This window comes from Podarcis bocagei (assembly GCF_964188305.1).
Source record: "Podarcis bocagei genome assembly, chromosome: 1".
Taxonomy (NCBI): domain Eukaryota; kingdom Metazoa; phylum Chordata; class Lepidosauria; order Squamata; family Lacertidae; genus Podarcis; species Podarcis bocagei.
In genome coordinates, this window is record NC_138125.1 from 64,640,265 (window position 1) to 64,664,089 (window position 23,825).

General features: G+C 41.3%; 1 protein-coding gene across 1 annotated transcript; it reads right to left on the bottom strand.

The window, feature by feature from the left end:
- Positions 1-1,330: 1,330 nt before the first annotated feature.
- Positions 1,331-23,375, bottom strand: SLC5A12 (solute carrier family 5 member 12). The gene is made up of 15 exons (XM_081164958.1): positions 22,959-23,375; positions 20,642-20,707; positions 17,717-17,768; positions 17,021-17,088; positions 15,833-15,987; positions 14,627-14,767; positions 13,817-13,946; positions 12,581-12,669; positions 11,329-11,441; positions 8,387-8,454; positions 7,048-7,134; positions 5,492-5,667; positions 4,906-5,009; positions 3,222-3,352; positions 1,331-1,674 (listed from the first exon to the last, which is right to left on the bottom strand). Exons 1-15 carry the CDS (start codon positions 23,313-23,315, stop codon positions 1,510-1,512), a joined length of 1,902 nt encoding a protein of 633 aa, XP_081021084.1. The 5' UTR covers positions 23,316-23,375; the 3' UTR covers positions 1,331-1,509.
- Between the last annotated feature and the right edge of the window lie 450 nt (positions 23,376-23,825).

Genomic DNA, 23,825 nt, shown 5'->3' on the forward strand with positions numbered 1-23,825 from the left:
CTTAGCCCATGGGTAGGCAAACTAAGGCCCGGGGGCCGGATCTGGCCCAATCGCCTTCTAAATCCAGCTCATGGATGGTCCGGGAATCAGCGTGTTTTTACATGAGTAGAATGTGTGCTTTTATTTAAAATGCATCTCTGGGTTATTTGTGGGGCATAGGAATTCATTCATATATATTTTTTCAAAATATAGTCTGGCCCCCCACAAAGTCTGAGGGACAATGGACTGGCCCCCTGCTGAAAATGTTTGCTGACCCCTGCCCTAATCTATCCGCTGGCGGCAGGTCAAGTCAGGCAGGAGTTGCAGGACCTTGGATAGTTCCAGGCAGAAAATGTGGCTCTACAAAGTCTGGAGCTCAACTGAGGACTTTTATCTTTCCTGGGCCCTTTACCAAACTGTTCAAAGTCTTAAAATGATACTTCTTCCTTTAAACCTAGCACTCCATTGATTTTTAGTATGCTCTGCCTTGTGGGTTGCCTGCAAAGCTGCAGAGGTACAGAGGAATGTGAGGCCCCAGTATGAAGAAGCATCTACCTTGAAGGTGCTGCCTCTGGGAGGTCCCACTTCAGCACCAGTTGTGCAATTTGCTCCTGGCCAATGGAGGCTTAGGGCTTCCTTGCACAGGTAGTGTTGTGGTCTGGATCTGGGCACAGACGTAGTATGCACTGCTGTCCTTCCTAATCCAGTTGGTTCCTCCCTCTCTGCATCAGAGACCTGTTAGCTGCTCAGAGTCTGGGGCCTAATAAGGGGCCAGAAATATAGAACCATTGTTTCATGTATGGCAGGGTAAACCAGTGTGAAAGGGGACATTTCAAAATTTCCCTGCAGAGCTTTGCCACTGCTTTTAGTATTCTCAGTAAAACCTCTCACAGCATCACTGAGCATTCACACAGCAAAAGTAATAATAAATGGGTACATTTCCCTAAAACAAACAATGTTGCCAAAGAGCTCAGTCATTGAAGATCTTTTTACAGCTTCTCTGATCAGCCACAATGGGAAAATCCATAATGAATTTTAAATCACACCAAATTCTGCAAGTACTTTATTAGGCAACTTATGATACTCCAGAGGAAAAACTCTACAATGACACTGCAGTTTGGTCAGGAAATATGCATCTGTAGCATAGTTCATATTTTAGAATTCCATGTTAGGACAAATGGGAGATGAATACCCAAGTTGCACTGGCAAAAAATACAAAGGGATTAAAATAAAAAAACTTTTTAAAGAGTTAACTGCATGCTTCATTCTTCCTGAAAAACACACACATGTATATGTCTTTCCATCTTTTCTCTCGCCACATTCACCACTACTGAGTGGTGTATAACACGGAAAGTTTCCGTGTTATAAAATGACTTCTGAAAATAAAAATAAATGCACCTGCTAACCCTCTACTAAATTATAATCAAATGCCTCCTCGGCTACTCGTAGTGCCACTGATTTGTTTTCCTAAAGTTTGGACAATTCCATACCATTCCTATTGTTAGCAGGATGACCTTTTTCCTGTACATCCTAAAAGTAAGATTCCGTCTCTATGCTTGTATTAGTGTAGGATTTTTCACTGGGGTTGTAACCAGGTAAGTGACTCAGCGTTTCTTTATTGAATCCATTTGCAAGGGCATCATTTGCTTCTGCCTTCTTTCCAAGACCTTTATGCAGATTATCTTCTGATCCCTCCTGAGAAATAATGTAAAAAGAAAAAGGAAGGACAGTTAAGTCAAGAAGTGGATTAGTTTCCATTCCCCTTGTAATGGCCCCAAACACATATGAATGTGAGTATACAAGTGCATATCAGAAGTTTAGGTTTACACATTTAAAGTGAATTATTTGGAAGCTAAATAGCTCAGATGGTAGAGTCTGAGACTCTTATGCTCAATCCCCATGTTGGGCAAAAAGATTCCTAGAAACTAGATTACCTTCACGGTCCCTTTCAACCCTACAATTCTATGATTCTATAGCACTCTAGAAAAACAAATCCACTTAAAACACACATGAGATTTTTGTGTGTGTGGTTTGGAAAGTAATGGGGAAATGCTCTGGGATGAACAAATGATGAATGGAAAACACATAAATACCCCACAAGCAAATAAGGACAAATGCAGGATGAATGGCCATTGTTATGCGCACACACACACAAACCCCATAAACAAATAAGAATGAACGGTGAATAAACAGCTCCTCTGGAGGAATCCTTATACATACAAAAAGGTCATAAACTGTAAGACAAGGATTGGGAAGCTGTAGAGGGAGCAGCTATGGAAACTGAGAGGGATGTGAATGAAACCTGGGAGGGTGGGCTGATGCTAGTGAGTTCCTTTTCTGGCATATAAACGAACAGCTACACATTTAAGAACCACAAAGAAATATTTGGGATAAAGCTTTTCTAGATATGGCTTGTGCCAAAAGTCTTTTTTTTTGGGGGGGGGTATAGATGACATTCACCAACACCTATATTCCATGATGATCATATGCATTAGCAATTGCAATTTACAAAAAAATAAAATAAAAACAAGGTGCTGCTTAGCTTTTTTCAATTATATGTTATTCTAAGTGTTTTATGAGTAACAGATGAGCAACAGGTGGTGTAAATTTATGCTTGTATATGTATCATCATATACAGGCCATTTTTTTTCTAGAAAATTGGTGATAGAACTCAGTTCTGATGAGTTCCAGCTGGAAAAAAAAAGCCCCGATCCTATACTGGTTGGAAAACTGATGTTGCTGTCCAACAGAATTATAGAACAGTATGTCCTTTCCTGTTAACTCTGGAACTATGGGAGTGCTTGAAATTGTCTCTTCCATCGGCAACCAAATTGCATTAAATACTCAACTGCTACTGGGGGGTTACTCTAATAGTGTTTGTTTCAGCAGCAAGCAGCTGACAACGCAATCCTCAATCTAGTATCCCTTAAGAAACCTGCCTCTTAGATATTTCCATTCGGAAGAGTAGCATACTGGACCATATTGGCTATATTGCCATGAAATGTGCATTTCAATTAGTGCTGGCTCCCAGCTGATTGTGTTAACCAACCCACTGTACAAGTTTCTCATGATGGTGAATTGATCTGGTATACAGGTGGCATTAAAAATATAAGTTCTGTTATCAGGTTTGGAAGCACATATTATGATAATGCACTCAGCCTAAATGGGCTTGTGGGTTTAATGGAGTCCAGAGTCCAGTAACTGCAGGAAATATGGGGAGGCTTATAAGGAAAGAGTCTCACGTGAAGTGCTTTGCTGTCATCATGGTCCACTCCACACCAGCACAAGTGTTTGCATTTATGAGACCAGAAGCAAAACAGGTTGCAGACAGGGCGAATTAAGAGTGGCTTGATATCTTCTCCTTTATTTGGACCTTGGCAGAAGAAAGTAAGAATCAAGCATCTATCAAAATGCTGTTGTTTATTTTGTATAATAATATTCTTTGCAAAACATTAATAATACATAGATCATAGAATACATACATAGATACATAGAAACATAGATACATAGATACATACATAGATACATAGATACATAGAAACAAAACATAGATCTATTCTTTTATAACCATGCTGACTAGTCTAGCACAAAATGAATAGAGTCCATGTTCCCCCCGTTCAACTAGGAATTTGGATTGGGGTTTTTTTGTAATGAACCTTATTTATAGAATTTGCATTCTGCCCTTAAACCTGAAGTTTCCTCTGCTGCTACATAATAATCTGTTAAGCACATTTGTATTGATCTCTGTATTTTATCAACTTGTCAGTTTCAACTGCCTGTTTTAGCTTGATCAGCCGTTCTTTGATAATTTGAATTATTGCTGATTTCCAGAAAAAGGCTAACAAAATGCTGGAGAAGAGCTGAGATCCTTATCCACAACCTGGGCCCATGAGATTTTGCAGAGCTGCCACCATATCCACAGCCTGGCAGCCATGGCGGAAGGAAGGGCAGGATGTGTGGCATCAGCAGCAGCAGCAATGACATTGTCTACCTGGCCACCATTTTGCATTATCATATCTTGGACTTTTTAGTACACTATGTGGGTAGGTGGGTGGGTGGGGGAATGGTGGCCATCCCCCTCACACACAAATGGTGGAGAATATTCAGATAAAATTCTGCAAAGTCGCCTTCTAGGAGAACAAGAAAATGAAAAATGTCAAAAAAATTCTCACCAAAAAAATGAGTTCTGAGAAACTGAAGCTCAGACTGAAAGTTGAATCAGCCTTGAGACCATACAGCTCACTTAAATGCAAATCATCCTGTGCACTTCAAAGTGCGCCCTCGTACCTACAGGACCACCTCTTCTGGTATGCCCCAGAGAGGACCTTACGGTCTGCTAACAACACCTTGAAGATCCCGGGCCCCAGGGAAATTAGACTGGCCTTGACTAGAGCCAGGGCCTTTTCGGCCATGCCCCGGCCTAGTGGAATGCTCTCCCACAAGAGACCAGGCCCTGCGGGATTTGACATCTTTCTGCAGGACCTGCAAGATGGCACTGTTCAACCAGGCCTTCGGACAGGATGCAGTTTGACTTACTTTCCTTTGTATAAATCAAGCCTGAAGGAGGCCCCAACCCGCTCTCAGGTCCTTGTATGATCAGTGGAAACAGTTGGTCCTGGCAATTATTAACCACTCTCAATTCTACCCTGATAATTGCCAGCTGCCCGGAATTTAACTTGTCTGAATTAATTTTAAGATGTATTTTAATTAATTGATGTCTGTTTTTATGCTTATTGTGTTGTTTTTATGATGTTAGCCACTCTGAGCCTGGCCTTGGTCAGGGAGGGCAGGATACAAATAAATTATTATTATTATTATTATTATTATTATTATTATTATTATTATTATTATTAAAAAGCTAGTATCAATTTTGTAGAAGAAAACAATGTCAGAGTCCGGAACCACAAAAACCAGTAATGAACTGACCTGTAACCAAACTGATCAGAAGCCCTGCAGCAATACATCCAAGACACCCAACAGCACTATAGTAAAGATAGGAGAGAGAATACCACGTCTCTGCCAGATGTGGCCTAGGATGATAAATTTGAGGGACAGTCAATATATATGACCACTTTGAGCAAGAATTGGTTAATTTATCATACCTTGTAATTCCCAGCTCCAGAGCAAAATGACCACCATTGTGCAACACCCACACGCAAGGACAGAAGACTCAGCAGAAGCCCATGTTTTGCAGAAGTATGGACAATCATTATGGGGCAGAACAAAAACAACCCACCATAATTCATGGGGTGGGAGGTGGGGATCCCAATAGCCCCTTAAAAACTCGATGGCATTTTGTAAATGTCCCCAGTGCTGTTCATTGAAATAAATTGAGAAATCCAGGATTTTAATATAGCTGGGGATTGAGCCCAACAAAATAGTAGCAAAGGGAAGAGTTGCACTTTCTAATTAAACTATTCTGTAGCCAACCACACTTGCTTAAAAACTACTGCTAATCACAGTTGTCTCCATATTGTAACTTGGAAGGAGAGCAGCTGAGAGAGAATCTTACCTGATGGGAGATGAGGTAGGGAACATAGTTGGTACAGTCTCTGTATTATTGACAATGCACTCAGCTGTGGAAAGGTATAATGGAAGGGCCTTTGCAGCTGGAGCAGGGTACACAAAAGCTCCAAAGCCAACCCAAAATGCCAAGGTGATTCCAGTAAGGAGACCTCCCAAAGCACCCTTAAATCACAAAAGAAAATTAGACATACACAGTATTATTGGAGAGTCACAGGGTAAAGTGCTTGCCAGCATTACCAGCTGGAAAAGGGGTTGCTCATCTCTGGAGCACATTTTCATTGTCATCTCCATATCACAATGGGGAATAGACCAAATCCTAAACCCTCCATGGATGATATCAAATAACCCAAATTCAAAGGAAAGAATTGTGAGTACTGTCTAATTGCACTTCCAGTTCTTTCCTTTTTCCTTTGCAGCTCAGCTTGAACTTGGGCTGGGCTGCAAAAGAAGATGCCTACCCAAAGTGGGACATGCAATCCTATACTTTTACCAGGAATTGGCTGCATTGGAAGCTCACAATCAGGAACTTACAAACATAGCTGACTCCTGCAGGCCTTACTATCAGCACAGATAAACAGATCAGTGCTGCCAGCAAGCCCTGCTTGGGCAGGGATTGGCTGCACTAGGGAGTTCCTGAAATTCCCAGTGCAGCTGATCACAGCAGGGCTTGTTATCAATGTCAATCAGGTGATCAGCAATAACAGCAAGCCCTGCTTTCAAAGAAGAAGTGGGATTGCATTTGGAGGCTCCCTATCCCACATGGGACACAGGTTGGTGTGGCTTGGGGAATACAGCCAGAATAGGTCCCCAACTAGTGCTAATATGAGCCACAGGCTTAACGGTCCCCCATGGCTAATATATAGGATGTACTACAACCCTTAACCATACAGAATTACCCTGCTTAGTGGTCTGCTTTGTGAAATGAAGTGTTTATGGGGGGAAACTAAATGAGAACCAGGTTATTCTATGTTTTTCATATGCAGTGTTTGCTAGGTTTTGCACCAGCACTAAAACCAGTAATAACAGCAGGCCAATCAGTCAGTGTTACTCAGAAACGAGCTCCAACAAGCTTTTCCTCTCCTTTCTCTCCAGCAACAGCCACTCCACCAGGATGCAGCTCTGCTGCAAATCCAGCTCCATCCAGCTGCTCCTTCCATCATCTATCACCCAGCAGCAGGTTGCAGCACAGAGAGAAATGGAAAGTAATGCCACAGAGAGACCAATTTTTGGCTCCTCCTCACCTTCTTCTGATTCTAATCCAACTGGTCACTGTAAGAACTTTGAGACTAAGATCTAATGCCTAAATTTGCCTCTTCTTTTCCTGCCTCTTCCCTCTCAATCCCTTTTCCATTTTTTGTTTTATGTCTTTTAGATTGCCAACCTGAGGGCAGAAACTATCTCATGACTGATTGCTGTAAGATGCCCTGGGAGAGTTTTCACTGAAGAGTGCGGTAAAAATTGCTTTAATTGGTTGATTGATTGGCAAGAACAAATATTGTAAGTGAAATGAGCTGTCTTGAAAATGTGATTCTTATTACTTACTTTCCAGTTGGTACAGGGGAAAATGATCCCTAGTGTAAATAATCCCAGCATAGGTCCCCCGCACATCCCATGAATGCTAAGTGAAGCCTGTTGAAAGGAAGCACGGGAAAAGCTTTAGAAAGCTATTTATTGTCATCAAGTGTCTCTGCAGCATCCTTCTATAATGGTTCTTTCAATTTCTTATCTCAGAGAACATGCTTTTTCTATTTCTTCTTTGTGTACCATTTCTTGACAGAGTTAATAAATAAATAAATCTGTATTCAAGTTTAAAGAAAGGAGTTCTTATATTTCCTTACATAAACAGTGAGGTATGGAAAGGGAATTAGCCTTTTGAACCAATACATTATGGCAGCGCATTCCACCCTCAACTAAATAGGTGCCCCTAATGTATTCTTGAGATAAGAATCAGTGTGGATGGTTTGAAGAGGAGTGTGTGTGGCTTTGGCCCCACCCACTACTCCTGCAGCCCCAAGAGAGAATACAGCCTTTATGCTGAAAAATATTCTCCACCTGCGGCTCTCCAGATGTTGTGGAACTACAATTAACCATCATACCTAACTGTTGACTTTGCTGGTTGAAACTGATGGGTGTTGAAGCCCAGCAATATAGGTCAGCCACCATTAATCTAAAACAAAGGAAGCATGATTTCTCCCTCCCCTTCATATGCAACATTTAATCAATAGATCAAAATTTAATAAATCACATGCAATGATTTAATCAATTATATCATTAAGCACCTAATAATTTCCGTAACTGGCTAGCAGTTCTAATAGCATGTTCCTCGAGACCCAGACACATGCCTGAAAGCATGTAAAAATAATCTTTCTGGATATCCACTGTGCGTTGAGGAGGCCCTTTGATGAACATGAGGGAGAGCACTCCCCAGGGTCTAACTTGCAATGCCAACAGTTTGCTTGTTCAAGAGCAGACCCTACAAGTTGAAACGATACTGGAAACTCCAGCCCGTTGTTACACACGAGGGTTGCTGGACTGGGTATTTGCTCATATCTCCAAGGATCCCATTTTGTTTCAACATATTCAGACTAAGAAAAAGACTGGATCTTAGTTTTGACCAAACAGAAGAGTGATATTTCATCCTGCTTATCCACACAAGGAAAAGAATTAATGCAGAAATGAATGCGGGCAGGGGTTCCTAGTAGCAGCAGACCCATGGGCATGTGGAGCTCCCTTTGGGCTGGAGCTCTCTGGTCTCTCCTGTGGCCAGACAAACTTTGTGTGCTAAAGGTGCTGGATTGTCACTTCTCATGGGAGAGAACACAAATTCCTGATACACGCAGGGGCTCCAGTTCATACCAACCATCTTAAAATATGTAGTTACCTGCACAACAGGACCCATGAACGATGCTGCTACAGCCATGGAAGTACATATCACTCCAAATACTATGCCTGAAAAAGAGTTGTCCACCATCAGCAGCTATAGCCTCGAACATTTAGATGCACTCTTGTGAGATTTTTAACCCATGAAAGATCTCCATGATTCTGAACCTGTGTTCTGCAATCTGATATATGCCCATTTGGGGGTCTATTCATTCGATTACTCTGCTTACTGGTGTCAGTACTAAAGGATGCCCTTTGCTTGGAATTCTCTTCCAGACACATCATCTATGACATTTTTAGAACATGGGGAATAAAAACCTTCAAACTTCAATTATTCATAGTTAGAAGCCAACACAGTTAATTCTGCAGCTTAATTCTGAGTGTGTATAAACGTTCTTATCCTCATCTTTATGGAAAAAGATAATCTGTATTCTTCTTAAACCTCTTAACATCGCACAGTGTCAATAACATCTGTATGGAAAGCTGAAGCTTAATATGAACAAAACCATGTCCTATCGAATTCAGAGACCGTTGAGTAGCTCTTTGACTGTGTGACAGATTTTTCATGGTATGAATTTCAGCTCAACACAGTGCAGTGCTGAAAACTGCTGTGCATGATACCTCAGTAGATCAAGGATGGGCCCTCTAGATGCTGCTGGGCAATAACTTCCACCATCTTTGACCATTAGCCAGGCTGTCTGGAGCTGATGGAAACATGGCTCTGACAACACCTAGGGGGTCCCAGTCAGATGCAATAGATGAAGGTTGCTCTGAGCTACTTATAGAACATAAACAGATCGTTAGTTTGTATAGCTCAGGACCATCTATTCCTACTTAACAATGCCTCTCCAAGATCTTCCCAAGGGTACATTTGGAAATATTTTTAATTGGACATGATAGGGATAGAAACCCAGACCTTCTAAATACAAAGGATGAACTATGTATCAAGTTGTGGTTTCTTTCATCTGCTGCTTTGATAGAAGCAGCACGGACACCATGTAGCAGTGGAGCACAAATCATTAAATGTCCCATGGGATAAAAAGTTCAGCCATCTTATTAGCCTAATCTTATGTTGCACTGGCATCAGGCCAGACATTTATTTATTTATTAATTTGGTCTATTGGGTTTGCTTCTTTGCTTGTTTCAGTTCCCTTTCAAGGCCGGCCAATGGCCAATTAAGTCATGTGTAAATTAATTAACTTTTGCAAATGAGGAATGGGTCCCCCCTCCCCCTGGTCAAGAATATAAGAGCATAAGAAGAGCCTGCTGGATCAGGTACAAGACCCACCTAGTCCAGCATCCTGTTCTCACAGTCACCAGGTACCTCTAGGAAACCTGCAGGCAGGATTTGAGCACAAGAGGACTCTCACTTCCTGTGGTTTCCAGCAACTGGTATTCAGAAGCATTGCTTTCTCCACCTATGGAGGCATAACCATCATGGCTAGTAGACACTGATAGCTGTCTTCTCCATGAATGTGTCTAATCCTCTTTTAAAGTCATCTAGGTTGGTAACCATCCCTGTCTCCTGTGGGAGTGAGTGCCATAGTTTATGCCAGTGACTCTCAACCTGTGGGTCCCCAGATGTTGTCGGACTACAACTCCCATCACCCCTGAGCTCTGGTCTTGCCAGCTAGGGGTGATGGGAGTTGTAGTTCAACAACATCTGGGCACCCACAGGTTGAGAAAGGCTGGTTTATGCACTGTGCAAAGTAGTACTTTCTTTTATCTGCCCTGAGCATTCAGCTTCATTGGCTGTTCTTGAGTTGTAGTGTTTTCTCCATCCGCTTTCCACATGCCATGCATAATTTTATAAACTTCTATCAATGTCGCTTCTTATTTACCTTTCTTCTAACCAGGGTTTCCAAAACATGGGTCTCCAGCTGTTTTTGGACTACAATTCCCACAATCCCTGACCACTAGTCCTCCTAGCTAGGGATGATGGGAGTTGTAGTCCAAAAACAGCTGAAGACCCAAGTTTGGGAAAACCTGCTCTACGCTAAAAGGTCCCAAACACTGCAGCCTTTCTTCATAGAAGAATGCCTCCATCTCCAAGATCATTTTGTTGCCCTTTTCTGAACCTTTGCCAACTCCACAATATCCTTTTTGAGGTGAGGCAACCAGAACTGTGCACAGTATTCCAAATGTGGTCACACCATGGATTTGTACAATGGCATTATGATATTGGTAGTTTTATTTTCAGTTCTTCTCTTAATGGTGTTTAGCATGGAATTTGCCTTTTTCACAGCTGCTGCCCACTGGGTCAACCTCTTCACTGAGCTATCTACTATAACCCCAAGGTCCATCAGTCAAGTTGGTCTGTGTAAACAAAATCAGAGCTAGATGGGTCAGTGGTCTGACTAGGTATGCTATGTTCTTAACACTTCACTCCAAAATAATAAAAAATAGTTGCATGGTTGTATGTGGTTACTACAGCACCTTCTCAGGCAATATTACTCTAAAACTATTATCAATAAAAATCAACTCAAGGACAATAGAGGTTAAATGGCCAAATATCCATTAAGTGATGACATCATAACTATCCATGGGCAGTAAACCCAGTATCATGCATCATACAATTCCAGTATCATGTGAAATGGAAAGTGGGAACCTGTTTATTGGCCCTCTCCCACTGATGCTCCACTCCCACCTTCCATACATTGGGGAGAAGGTCTGTAGAGGGGAGCCTGTTCTGTGCCCATATGCTCCCTAGCACTTAATGCCTGAACAGGGCTATAATATACAAGGAAACTGATCAGACAGGCAAATTAACAGTCACCTTAATGGTAATATTAAGGAGTTCAAAAAGAATGCAAGATTTGTAATCTATTGGAATCATGCAAATGACCTGTTAATTTTAGTAAGAGGGGCGCTTTGCCCAATAGATCTAGTAGCATATTTGTGGCCTTACAGTTCAGAAGAATCAAATCCATTTACTGTACCTACATAAGCCTTTGCTGACCCAAGTGCTCGTACGTTCAGAGAGGTTTGGTAAGCAGTGCTTGACAAAATCTTCAAATGTGACAGTTGCCAGAGCATTTATACTTGCAGCCACAGTGCTGTGAAAGTGAAAACACACATTGTGAGGACTTTGGCTGCATCACAACCACAAAAGAACATAAGAAGAGCCTGCCAATGGCCTCTCCCGTCCAACTTCCTGTTTTCACAGTAGCCAATCAGAAAGCAGGACCTGAGCACAACAGCTCTTGTGATTCTGCCATTCAGAGGCACACTGCCTCAGACAATGAACATATAACATGGATATTGTGGTTAGTAGCCACTGATGGCCTCGTTGAATTTCTCTAACCCTCTTTCAAAGCCATCCAAGTTGATGGCCATCACTACTTCCTGTGGGAGCAAATTTAGCTACAGGTCCCAGAGAGTGGGTTGCACTGCTGTGAAGTATGCTGGTTTGGATATTAACAATCCTGAGGGCTGATTCACACAACTCTGAAAACTAGGAATGTCTGTGTGAGAGAAGAACTTAATATGCAGGTTGCGATTTTACATCACCTCTGCTTGAAAGCCTTTTTAGTGGTATGATAAGATGTCATTCTACATGAAACAGAATGGGGAGCAGCAACACAATCACTTCACCATGATTCCTCCCCCCCACACACACCTAAAAATAAAAAAATATATGAACACAGAGAGCACAAGGTTAACTACGCCAATCTACCCCCACCTCCCCTGACAGCCTATTCGGACAGCTACCTTTTGTCTCCAGCTCTTGTCTGGTTTTTACTCTTCACAAACACCTGACTGATACAGTATCTTCCACCAGAAATAGACAGGGAAGTAAGAGTGACATATTTTCCCATTACCAGCTTAACTTTTGTGACGCTCATCTATGTTTCCTGACACCGGAGGTTCTTTTAACATGAAAATCACTGTTTGATAGTTTGGTACCTAAGAGATCATATTGTGGTTTGCTGATAGGATGAGAAAAAATATGTGGAAATCTGCTTGCCAGAGCACATGACAAGCTCTGTGCTGGATTGCATACGAAAAGACAAAGCACTGCAGCATTTCATTGCAGGGACGGAGTTGGCAGAGTGAGAGAAATGATGCGGCAGATTCAAGAGCAGCAGCCCCACCAACACTAAACCCCTGTGCGATGCTCTGATTGCTTTGCCTCCATTAAAACCGAGTGCAGCAGACAAAATGTGAGTAGAGGCAACCCAGTTAAAACACAGACCTTAATGTTCCACTGAAGGCACATGCAACAAATAATCCTGGTAGTCCAGGGGTTGTGGAAAAGATGATCATAACAAAATACGGCATTAGCTGGATGCAGAAAAGAAAGAAAGGAAGGTTAGGAAAGTTTATTCACTCCTCTATGGCACAAAAAAGCTGTTCTGTGGGGACCCTACAAAGTAGAGTTGGTCAATGTTGATTGTTATTTAATGGTTGTTTCCCCCCCCCCATGTTTATAGTGGTTCTTGTTTTTATCTATATTATTATTTATTAAATTTCTAGAACGCCCTTCATCTGAAGATCACAGGGTGGTATGCCATATTAAATATAATGTGAGGTGAGGTGATGCTTAACCAATCCGAAATATCTTTTCAGTGAGGCAATATAACCTGGTACAAAACATTTGATATACAAATAACAGAGAAAAACATTACATTTGAGGCAATTATTAAGAGAGTGCAGCCCACCTTGGATTTTCTCTCAAGGAAATTTCTAAGATGCAGCTGCTACTGAAGAACTTTTAAAAATATGAGGGAAATACATGCAAGGGAGGAGGAGAAAGTTCCATTGAACAAGTGTAAATCCCTGAGCTAATGGAATAAGTGCATTGGATACGACCATATGAATTGACTCCCTCACTTATAATGTACCCAACTGGAAGTCTGTACTAGGAAAGAGGGGACTAAGAGGAGATATGATAGCCATCTTCAAATATCTTAAGAATAAAAATCACATGGAAGATGGGGCAAGCTTGCTTTTTCCTGCTCCAGGGGGTAGGACACAGACCAATGGATTCAAGTTTCAATAAAGGAGATTCCAGCTAAACATCAGGAAGAACTTTCTGACAGTAAGAGCAATTCAAGAGTGGAACAGACTCACTTGGGAGGTTGTGGACTCTCCTTCCTTGGATGTTTCTAAGCAGAGGGAGCATTGCAGGAGGTTGGACTAGATGGCCCTCGGGTTCCCTTCCAACTCTGCAATTCTATAATTCTATTATTCTATCCCATTTTCGGCATCACCCTTCCTAAGAGCCTTCCTGGCATGATGTGTATCTGCCCTCATTTGGTGAGAGTACCACCAAGCCTGACCCTCTAGCAACATTTAGAAGTGCAGTTTTAGAAGTGCAGCAAAGGGTGAATTTCAGTAAGGGAAACAACAAGATTCAGATGTGTATTCTCGGATACATCCAATATTAAAAATGTCACATTGTGTTTACGTATCTGATTGGTTGCTGTACCTGATCAGGTGCTGAAATAAAACCAGCCGTCCAAGGATCACAGGTCTGGAAATGGGAATACATCACCAATCCTGAAAGGACTGCACATGTCAGGATGACCCACAGCCCCAGTAAATTTAGATACAGTGCACTGAAGAGAGAAAAAGAGAAAGGGGTTATATGTCTTAGAAAATAAGTCATTCCTGTTTGCTACTTAAAAGAAAGAAAGAAGAAGATGTGTCCAAAAAAAAATGAGTGCCCCTTTTTCAAAGATTGTGGCAGTCATGTTGGCTGTATGTACATGAGTGGTGTACACTGGTAATTCATAGAAAATATATAAATTCCAGTCTGGTTTCTAACCCAAGTTGGGGACAGAAAGAGCTTTGGTCTCCTGGGTGGATGACTTGTGCTGGAAAATGGATGAAGAGAGTGAAACCCTCTTGGTTTTCCTGGACCTCTCAGTGGCTTTTGTTAACAATGGCCAGGGCATGCTTTTGAATGACTGACTGGGCTGCACTTAGGAGACACCCATGATACAGGGGGCCCAGTGCTTTCTGGGAAATGGGTCACAGTGAGTGGTGTTGAGAGACTTCTGTTCTATCCCATGGCCTTTAGACTATAGGATGCCTCGAGGTTCCATTCTGTTAACAACAATAAAGATCCCTTGGCCATCTTGTACACTAAATAAGATGAGTGCGCCCCCTCCACCCTCATATGTTTTCTTAGAAATTCACAGAAATAGTTGTGCATGCTTCCCCACATAAATGGGCAGTTGCCAGTATGTCTCTTTAGTTATGTTCCAGTTTGGAACTAAATTTAATGCCTACTTACGCCTTGGCATGCTTTTCAGTTTTGCAGGAAATGCATCTTTGCATTGTGGACTGATTGACTCCATAGATTCCTAACCAGGTAAACGTCCCTCCTATGGCAATTGTCCAAAAGGTATGTCTTCTCAGGGGATCAACATCAAAGCTACATAAATGAGACACAATGGTGATAACTCATTTAGCCTCCACATGTCACACCTTAAGTTAGTTTAGGATGCTGCAATCCTGGAGAGAGTTTGAATACTTAGATCCCTTTTACTTAAACTGGGTTGAAAAAGCATCACTATATCTAGGAATACAGCAGTGAGGTCTCTGTAAATCCACATGCACAATCCCTTCCTTGATTATTATTATTTGAGGGAGGGACTTCAAATATGAATTGACTCAACATTTAAACAACATTTTCCCAGCTATAATACCTCAAATTATTAATGGAAAAGAAATACACATCTCCACAATGAAACAGACAACGAGCTGGATCCTGACTGAAGGCGGTATCCAATTACCATGTCTCACGGATGTAAGGATTTCTGCTTGTGAAATGGGATTTCCCCCCATTTCTCTGTGTGCACCCTGTGCTCTCCCCAAAACTCCTCTGGGGGATGGGTTGGGGAGAGCTCCCAGGACACATTTAGGAGGGGGGGGAGAAGGGGAAGTCTTGTTGTGCAAGTGGAAATCCTTGTGCTGAGGTTTTAATAATTTAAATGTGAGTTTTAGTGTGGCTGCCCCTGTACTATGGACCAGCATTCCTTTCAAGATATGACAGGACCACACTATCTGCAGTTTCCAGAAATGATTGAATGCCATCAGTTCATTTTTTGTTATTTTCTGTGCCATTTTAAACTTTTTAAAGCTGTTTTTATTATCCAAGGTACTCCACAACACTCCTCAGTACCTTTCAGTATCTAGTCTGTCCATATACAGTAAACGATGATAGACCCATCCTTGCTGGCCACTTTTAACACTACTGTTATTGACAAAGGAACAAACACGCCCATCGATCTGAGTATAAGAACCCATTCTGCACTTTCTTTTTTCTTTTTTTCTTTTCTTCTCCCCCTAATGCCTCAACAAATGAAACAGATTTGTAAAAATGTTACATGGAGAGAAAAAAAATACGAGGCACTACACTTCTGTAAAACAAGAAAATCCTGAATAAAATATATATTTTAAAAAAAAGAAAAGAAAAAAAAGAACCCATTCTGCTTACTCAAATATAGTGAGGCGTGAGCCATTCTGGGCATCTTCCCAAATGTTTGTGAGGCCCCCATTCTTAATAGTTCCTTGAACCAATACTGTTACGAACCCAATCACCATAACAATCAGTTGAAAGGCATCTGTCCAGACGACCGCTTTTAATCCTCCCTAAGACAAAGAGAGAGAAACTATATGTACTTTGTGTTTAATACAGGAAGAAGCCCAATCAAAGTTCAGATCTTACCAAGATCTTGTCATGTTGAAAACCAATTTAGTGCAGAAACAGAGAGAGGAAAGAATGCAATTAGTGCAGTACTGAATTCTCAAGAGGCTCTGCTATTTGCTGCAAAAGTTACCATTTCAGGAAGGTTTAAAAAATGTGTCTTTGTGATTTTCATACCTTTTCATAACATTCTGTTCAGCTAGTCAACTAGCATGACACACCTGTTCAAGTCTGTTCAGAAATAAGTCCTATTTTGTTCCATCAGACTTACTCCAAGGTAAGGGCTCTAGAGAATTGCTACCTATGTGCAACTGCGTAAGACAGGGGTGCATAACCTGTGGTCTGCTAGATGTTTTTGAGCTGCAGTTCCCATCATCCTTAGTCATGCCAGCTATGGCTGAAGGGGTCCAAAAACATCTGAAAGGCCACTCATGTCCTCTTCCCCAGCATAAGGGTATATGAAAGAATCACCTCCTTTGTATTAGCAACAGCACAATTTTATTTTTATTGACTCAGAAAGATGTGCCACTGTGTTCAGGGAAGCTTAATCCCAGGAAATTGTGATTCGGATTCCATCCTCTGATTATGGGAGAATGTGTATTACTCAATAATAATAATAACAATAACAATAATTTTATTATTTGTACCCCACCCATTATTTGTACCCCGCCCATCCAACTGGGTTACCCCAGCCACTCTGGGTGGCTTCCAACATATATAAAACATTAAGTCTTCCCTATACAGGGATTGTAGGCTATATTGAAATTTATCACTTATTTGTTTATCTGAACCAAAAGACTTCGTCCATGCCCTGATAATTTCACAGAGTATTTTGAAACAAATTATGATGAGAAAGTTCTCCTTTACTGCGCACAAAAGCACAGGATCATTTTTTCCTCACTAACATAAATATGAATCCGAATTATAAAATCCTTGTTATATAAGCTTTTTTAGTTGAACTGTATGTCAAGTACATACCAGGGTACAGTAGAAGGTGCAAACAATTCCCGTTGCAAATACTGAGCCCCAAAGATTAAATCCAGTCACTGCAAAACCAAAGGAAATAAAATTAGGCAAGGTTCATCTAGGGACACGATGAAATCTAAAATGTATTATTTTAGATAATAAAGAAAGACACAGCTTTTATTTATCTGTTTCCATTACCTCCTTTTACATCCTTTATAAGAGAAGTTCAATTTTATTGTTTCTCTGAATGATGCATACTATTTGCAGAGAATTCCTTACTCTGGTGAACAGACCAAATCTGGTTTAGAAGCTAAATGATGGAGTGTCAGACTGCCTAAGTCTATAGCCTTTTGAGGGACATCAGTTTGTCCTTGTTCACATTACACATGACATTAAGACAGAAGGGTGTAAAGAGAGAAAGTATCAAAGTACATGACATGGTGTTAGATCATTATGCTAAACTGGGACCTTTGCCAAGACCTTGAGTAGCACGTTGGGCGCACATCTCCTCCAGTTACTTTTTAGCAAAAGGAAAACCTAGCAAATAAATAACATGATCCTGCATAGAAAAAGGGTGAGAGCTGCCAGTGGGAAGGTAACAGGAGCAGACATAGATCTTTTCAGAGCATTTGGTGTTCACATTTCTGCTTTACAGTTCTTGCATTGTGACAGTTGGCAAAGCTCTAGCATGCTGGCCTGGACACTCACCTTGATTGAGAGCCAGGGCTGGAGCATAGACGACTACTCCAGTGTAAAGAATCTGCAAAGGATCAGAAAGAATAAGAAAAGGGCAAACTGGAATCTTGGCTAAACCAGTTCTAAATAGACAACTGTCCATAGAAAAGAGCCAAGACTAATAGAGAAGCAAAACAAAGGGCACAGGGATTCTTCGCTGCCCCAGATTCTGTGGTTCCATTCATATAAATATATTCACTTCGGCCAGCACTGATGCACACACACAAAGGAGAGCATGTATTCGTGCATGCATGCGAATACAGAGATAAGTTATTTAACACAACTTCTCTCACTCTTTTTTATCATCTCAGTTCGTCACATTTCCCAAATTTATATGACTATCTCCAGTTGAGTTGCTTGCAGTGCCAGCGATCTAAATTTGCTTCTACCTGAGCAAATGGCTATTCTGCTTATAGCAATGAATATTTACAGCAGTCTGAACTGCAGTGTTGAGCAGTGACTAAAGTGTCAAATGAGGCCCCAGGAGTTTGGGGCTCAAAATCCCCTTCAACTATGAAACTCGTCTGGGCCAGTGACCCATCACTCAGTCTAGCCCACTTCCATAAAGTTGCCCTGAGCATGAAAGGTGAGAGGGGACCATGCACGCTGAGCTCCTTGCAGGAAAGGTGGGATCAAAAATTAAGTAAATATTGATCATAATAACACTTAAAATGATTCAAAGGGATTTGGAAGGAAAGGTCTTGTGGTTCCTTAAAGACTAGCTAAGGCTGCATTCCTAGCCCACTTACTTGGGAGTAAGGCCCACTGAAAAAAATGGAATTGCTTCTGAGTAGACATGGTTAGGCTTGTACTTCAGTTGACCACCTCAGGATGGTTTATATACATACAATTATTAAAACTATAAAACACAATACCCCATTAAAACCAGCATTGAATGCAGACCAAGGCAACAACAGAAAGTGGTCTCTCATTACAAATGGGCAATACTGATCAACTGTCCTCAACTGCCTTTGTGGAGACAGATGTCTTTAGCTAGGGGTCAAAAACCATACCATGTAGATGCCAGCCATTATTCTGGTGTGAGAGAGTCCCATAATCAGAATGCCAATTTGGGAAACATTTGGCCATTACTCCTGGCAACATCCATTTCAAGTTGCTTTTAACTTAAACCTTCAGAGTATATGTCTTTAAAGAAACATACCTAGGCATACAAAACTACATTTCATTTTGTAGTATCAGCCATATGAAATAGTATTAAATGCATGAGCAGATGGGGTGGGGCCTGGGGCAGTCCTCACTTGACCTTCCAAAATCTGCTGCTTACTGGACAGGAGAAGGAGGAAGGACAAGGTGGCAGGCAGATCATCATGGTTCAAGCACACCAGTGGATCAAATCCTGCCAATGCATTTCCACTGCACAGACCTCTCTACCATCTTGCCCCCCTCCCTTCTGCTAAATGGCAAATTCACTATCAGAGCAAATTTGGTGCTTCTGCCAATGTATCTGCACAGCAGCAACCTCCTTGCCACCTCCCCCTTTCCCCCTGTTAAGAAGCTGCGACTCAGCTGTCAAGTGAGCTCCATTATCCCACTGTGCCATCTGATACTGATTAAATGATACAAATATCCAACATAAGTGTTGTTCAAAGTATACTCATTGAAATCAGTGGACTTCGGTGAGTCTAGTCTGCATTGGGTATCACCCATAGTGTCACACCAGGTAAGTTAGCACCTCGCTCTGAACTGGAATTGACAATTCTGTAGAATTCTCCAAACAATCACCTAAACGTTTTGTAAGGTGAGCAGTTCATCTAAGTCTCAATGCATTGCTGGTGCTATCTAGTTGCATGGAATTCATTTGGAAGGTGGAATTGTGTTGGGAAACAAGAGAGTTCCCTGAATAGACATCTGTATCTGGTTATCCACTAAGTAAAGTCAATTAAGCTTTACACTTGCTTTGCAAACTACCTTAGACATCAACAGAGTCCTCCTTCTATGCTGGCAATTTGTGACCCATGTGATTTGTGAAGATTACTCTTGGATTCCTTCCAGGAAGTGGCTATTATTGCAATGTTAGGGAACATTCTTAGAAGCTGCCATGCAATTCTAAGGAGAAAAGGGAAGGATGTTCTCTTTATAGCACACAATGTGCAAATAATGCCAGATGTTCCCTGCTGTGCTGAAGCAAGCCATACTATTTCTCCTCAGGATGAATCTTAAAACAAATAAAAAGTCATTAGTCTGTCAGGCTCCTGGCATTGAATTTGCATGAAGCACGGTCTGCTTTTGGACATGAGTGTAGTCTTTGACAACAGTGGAATATTCCACATTCTGGGCAGAAACTCTGAGAGATCTGCCAGAAATTTCCATACAGAATACATTGTGTCCCTGGGAAGAAGGAGCCAGTGGTTCTTTCCTGGCTTGAGGCAGGAAGTTCACTGTTCCCTTGCTCCTGACATGCAGCTGGAAAGCTAATGCATCTAAAATACTTTGAGCACCCCAAAGGTGCTACATAAATGCAAAGTAGGATGATCTTGCTGATCAGTTTCCATCAGTTGATTCCAGTAGGCCCACTCTCTGATTTAGAAAGAGGAAATCTTCTTGCTGTATGCAGAATTCCATGGCAACCCGAGGACAAGGAAGAGTTAGACTCAAATGATGCTTTCTACTAAAAAGAAAACCATTAAACCCCCAGAGAAATAATACTGATCATTTCCAAATAGTAACCTAGGGTCCAGAATTGCAAGAACTTCCCATCCTCATCTAAGATAGAGACCCTCTCCATGCACATATGAACATTCTCGATCACATCCTGTGTCAGCTGTTTCAAAGACAAAAATGGGAATATGGGCAAAAAAGAGCCACACATACCGGATCATCTCCACACTATTTAGAAACCATGACATACACCACTCATTGAAATATAAAATATCTTACCGTTTGCACTATGTAAATCATGGTTGCAGCCATGCGAACGGGCTTGTTAAACCTTAACTCCAAGTACTATGAGAAATGATGAATAGAGTAAATGCAACACGTATTAAATCATATTTGATATTACTCAATAAACAAAATCATATATGAAACAGTACACATATACAAAACAGTGTAATGCATATTTCAATTAAGTCAAAGTGTGTTCATTAATTTGAATGGCTGTGGACTGCTTTCTTAAAAAAAAATCTCTAATGGTGTCTTAAGTGATTTAATGTCCAAATCAACGCAACCAAAGTAGATGTGATATGGGATATGCATGATTAACAGCCCTACATACCAGCTTTAAAGATCAGGGAGACAGTGTTTAGCCTATTATTTATTTTCTTTCACCAATCTAAATTCCACAAGAGAGGGAGAATGCATTGCTATTAGCTTTGTAGAATTAAAAAAAGACAGGTATCAATGTTGTATGTGCCTTTTATCTGATGAGCACATAAGAACATGGGGAAAGAGAGGCTTTTCTCCCTCTCTTTATATTAAAACATGACGTGAGAAAGACAAAGAAAGCACATCTTGGCAGAGCATAGTAAAGTTTTGGAATTTGCTTGCACAATATGTCATACTGGCCACCACCTTAGACAGCTTTAGAAGTAGATTAAGTGAATTCATGGAGGATAAAGGCCATCAGCATCTACTTGTGACAATGGTAATATTGCACCAGCATCAGAGATGGTGTGCTTCTTAATATCTACTGCTGGAAACCAGAGGAGGAGAGAGGGCTGTTCTTCTCAGGTTCTGCTGGTGAGCTTCCCATTGGCTTCTGGTTGGCATTGTGAGAACAGGATGCTAGACTAGATTGGTCTTCAGCCTCATCCAATAGGACTTTACTTATGTTCTTATGGATATCTCACGTCACATCTAGTTTGGCTTTACAGCAGTTCTGTACCTACATATTTAAACTGTCTTTACCCATTGTGTTGCACCACCTGAGGCAAAACAGGTAGCAATCACCTTCCCCCCAAAGTCTTGCTTATCAGAGTTGTGCATGAGTTCTTGCTGGAACCTGGGAGCCACCACTGCAGTCACTTCTTCTTGCTTCTCTTGTGGCAGGCAGGTGGGTGCTGCCTGCTGTGGTGCCCGAGAAGTGAGGAGAAGTGCCATGTCTCCTCACTTTTCCAGCAGCAGCAACAGGGGCAGGCAGAGCACTGTAGTGACACTACCTGAGGTGGCTGCCACAGTCTACCTCAGCCAGCTTTGCTACACCCTATATCAAGGATTTGATACTACATATCCATATTTAAGTATGGATACAAGCTGTCAGCTATATCACAACACTCAGTTACAGAAACTGTATACTTTGTAGATCGATCTATCTCTTTATTCCAAACAACTGAACCTATATAATGTTCATAGCACAGGAAGTATCAAAAATAGCTGTTCTGAAAGAGAATCATTATTGATCTGGTATCCAGGCAAGGCCTAATTGTGTACATTTTTTATTTTTTAAAAATCTTGCGAATAACCATATCTCATTCTTTCCAGGTTTATAAAACCATTTCTTTAACGTGCCATATCTTAAGATATTCATTCACTGAAGGATATCCCTTATTCTTTCATTCTGCTGTTTTATAGATTCTCACAGCACATAATAAAATTGCCACAACAAACCCTTAATAACCTTTATCAATAAAAAAGGGTTTTCCATCAGAACTAGAAGCCTATTTAAAGTTACCTAAAGCACAGACCTATTTATTGTCATTACAGTGGTACCTCAGGTTACATACGCTTCAGGTTACAGACGTTTCAGGTTACAGACTCTGCTAACCCAGAAATAGTACCTTGGGTTAAGAGCTTTGCTTCAGGATGAGAACAGAAACCGTGCTCCGGCAGTGCAGCGGCAGCAGGAGGCCCCATTAGCTAAAGTGGTGCTTCAGGTTAAGAACAGTTTCAGGTTAAGAACAGACCTCCAGAACGAATTAAGTTCTTAACCCAAGGTACCACTGTACTGATTTTGACATACTGCATTAATCTAGACCAGCCACCGCCAATCTGATACCCTCCTGACAACTCCCACCAACCCCAGACAGAATGGCCAGTGGTCCGAGTTGATGAGTGTTGCAATCCAGCTACATCTGGAGGGTAGCAGACTGGAGGCAGCTGATGTAGACAGATTGACACCCTCCATGCTGAGCTTGGCAGGCAATGCAATTTAGGATTAGAATGTTTAAAGAATCAGTATTGATGTTGCCTTCAGATTTCCAAATATAATGTCAAGATCCGTGTCTTGACAGAAACACCTTTTGTGAAAAGTGCTTACCTCATAAGTGCTTGTGATGCCAGATCTGTAGAACACAGGTAGGAAAAGTTCTGAAGTACAAATGATGACAAACATATACGCGATGAAGAAGAGAATGAAGGAAGCCCCATGCCGATACACCTCAGCTGGCGTTCCCAGCACAGTCACTGCTGACATGAAACTAGCAGTGAGTGACAGAGCTACTGGTCCACAAGTCATCTGCCTGCCGCCGACTAAGAAGTCATTGGAAGTGGTTTTTTTCCTCTCTGTGATTGCAAAAAAGACTCCTATGCCAGAAGAAATGAGAAAGAGTGCTGCAAAGACCACATAATCCCAGGCGACAAAATTGTTGACCTTCGGAGGGATGAAGGAGGCCATGGTGCTAATGCGTGGAGCTCTAGTCAAATCTATTTGTCCCTTTGTTCATTTAAGAGACTGAGCCTCCAAACGAGACAAGAAATGCCATCTCCATGATGTGATGATTTTATATTCTTAAAATCAAGAGTACAATCCAGGATGCAGCAGAAACTTCAGATTTGGTTCACTCGAGAGTTGCAGAGATTTATTGTACAGACAGGATTAAAGGGACTAACTGATACTTTCCGTGCAATTATTACCTGTCTTGTCAAAGAAGTGTTCAAAGCTCTGTGAAATAACGGTTTGAAAGGAGGAATTCCAGGATTCACACCCTTTTTATCTGACAAGCTTTTTTATTTCGGGTTAAACATTACTCAAACAGACTGACTAACATCCAGATTGGTCAGCATTTCATGTAATAAATTAGGCGGCCATCAAACAGTATGTTGAAATTGCTCTATGTGAGCGTTGTAAGATTTGTGACAATGTGAGAGCACTCACTGAGTTTAAGAAACAGAGATATATGAATCT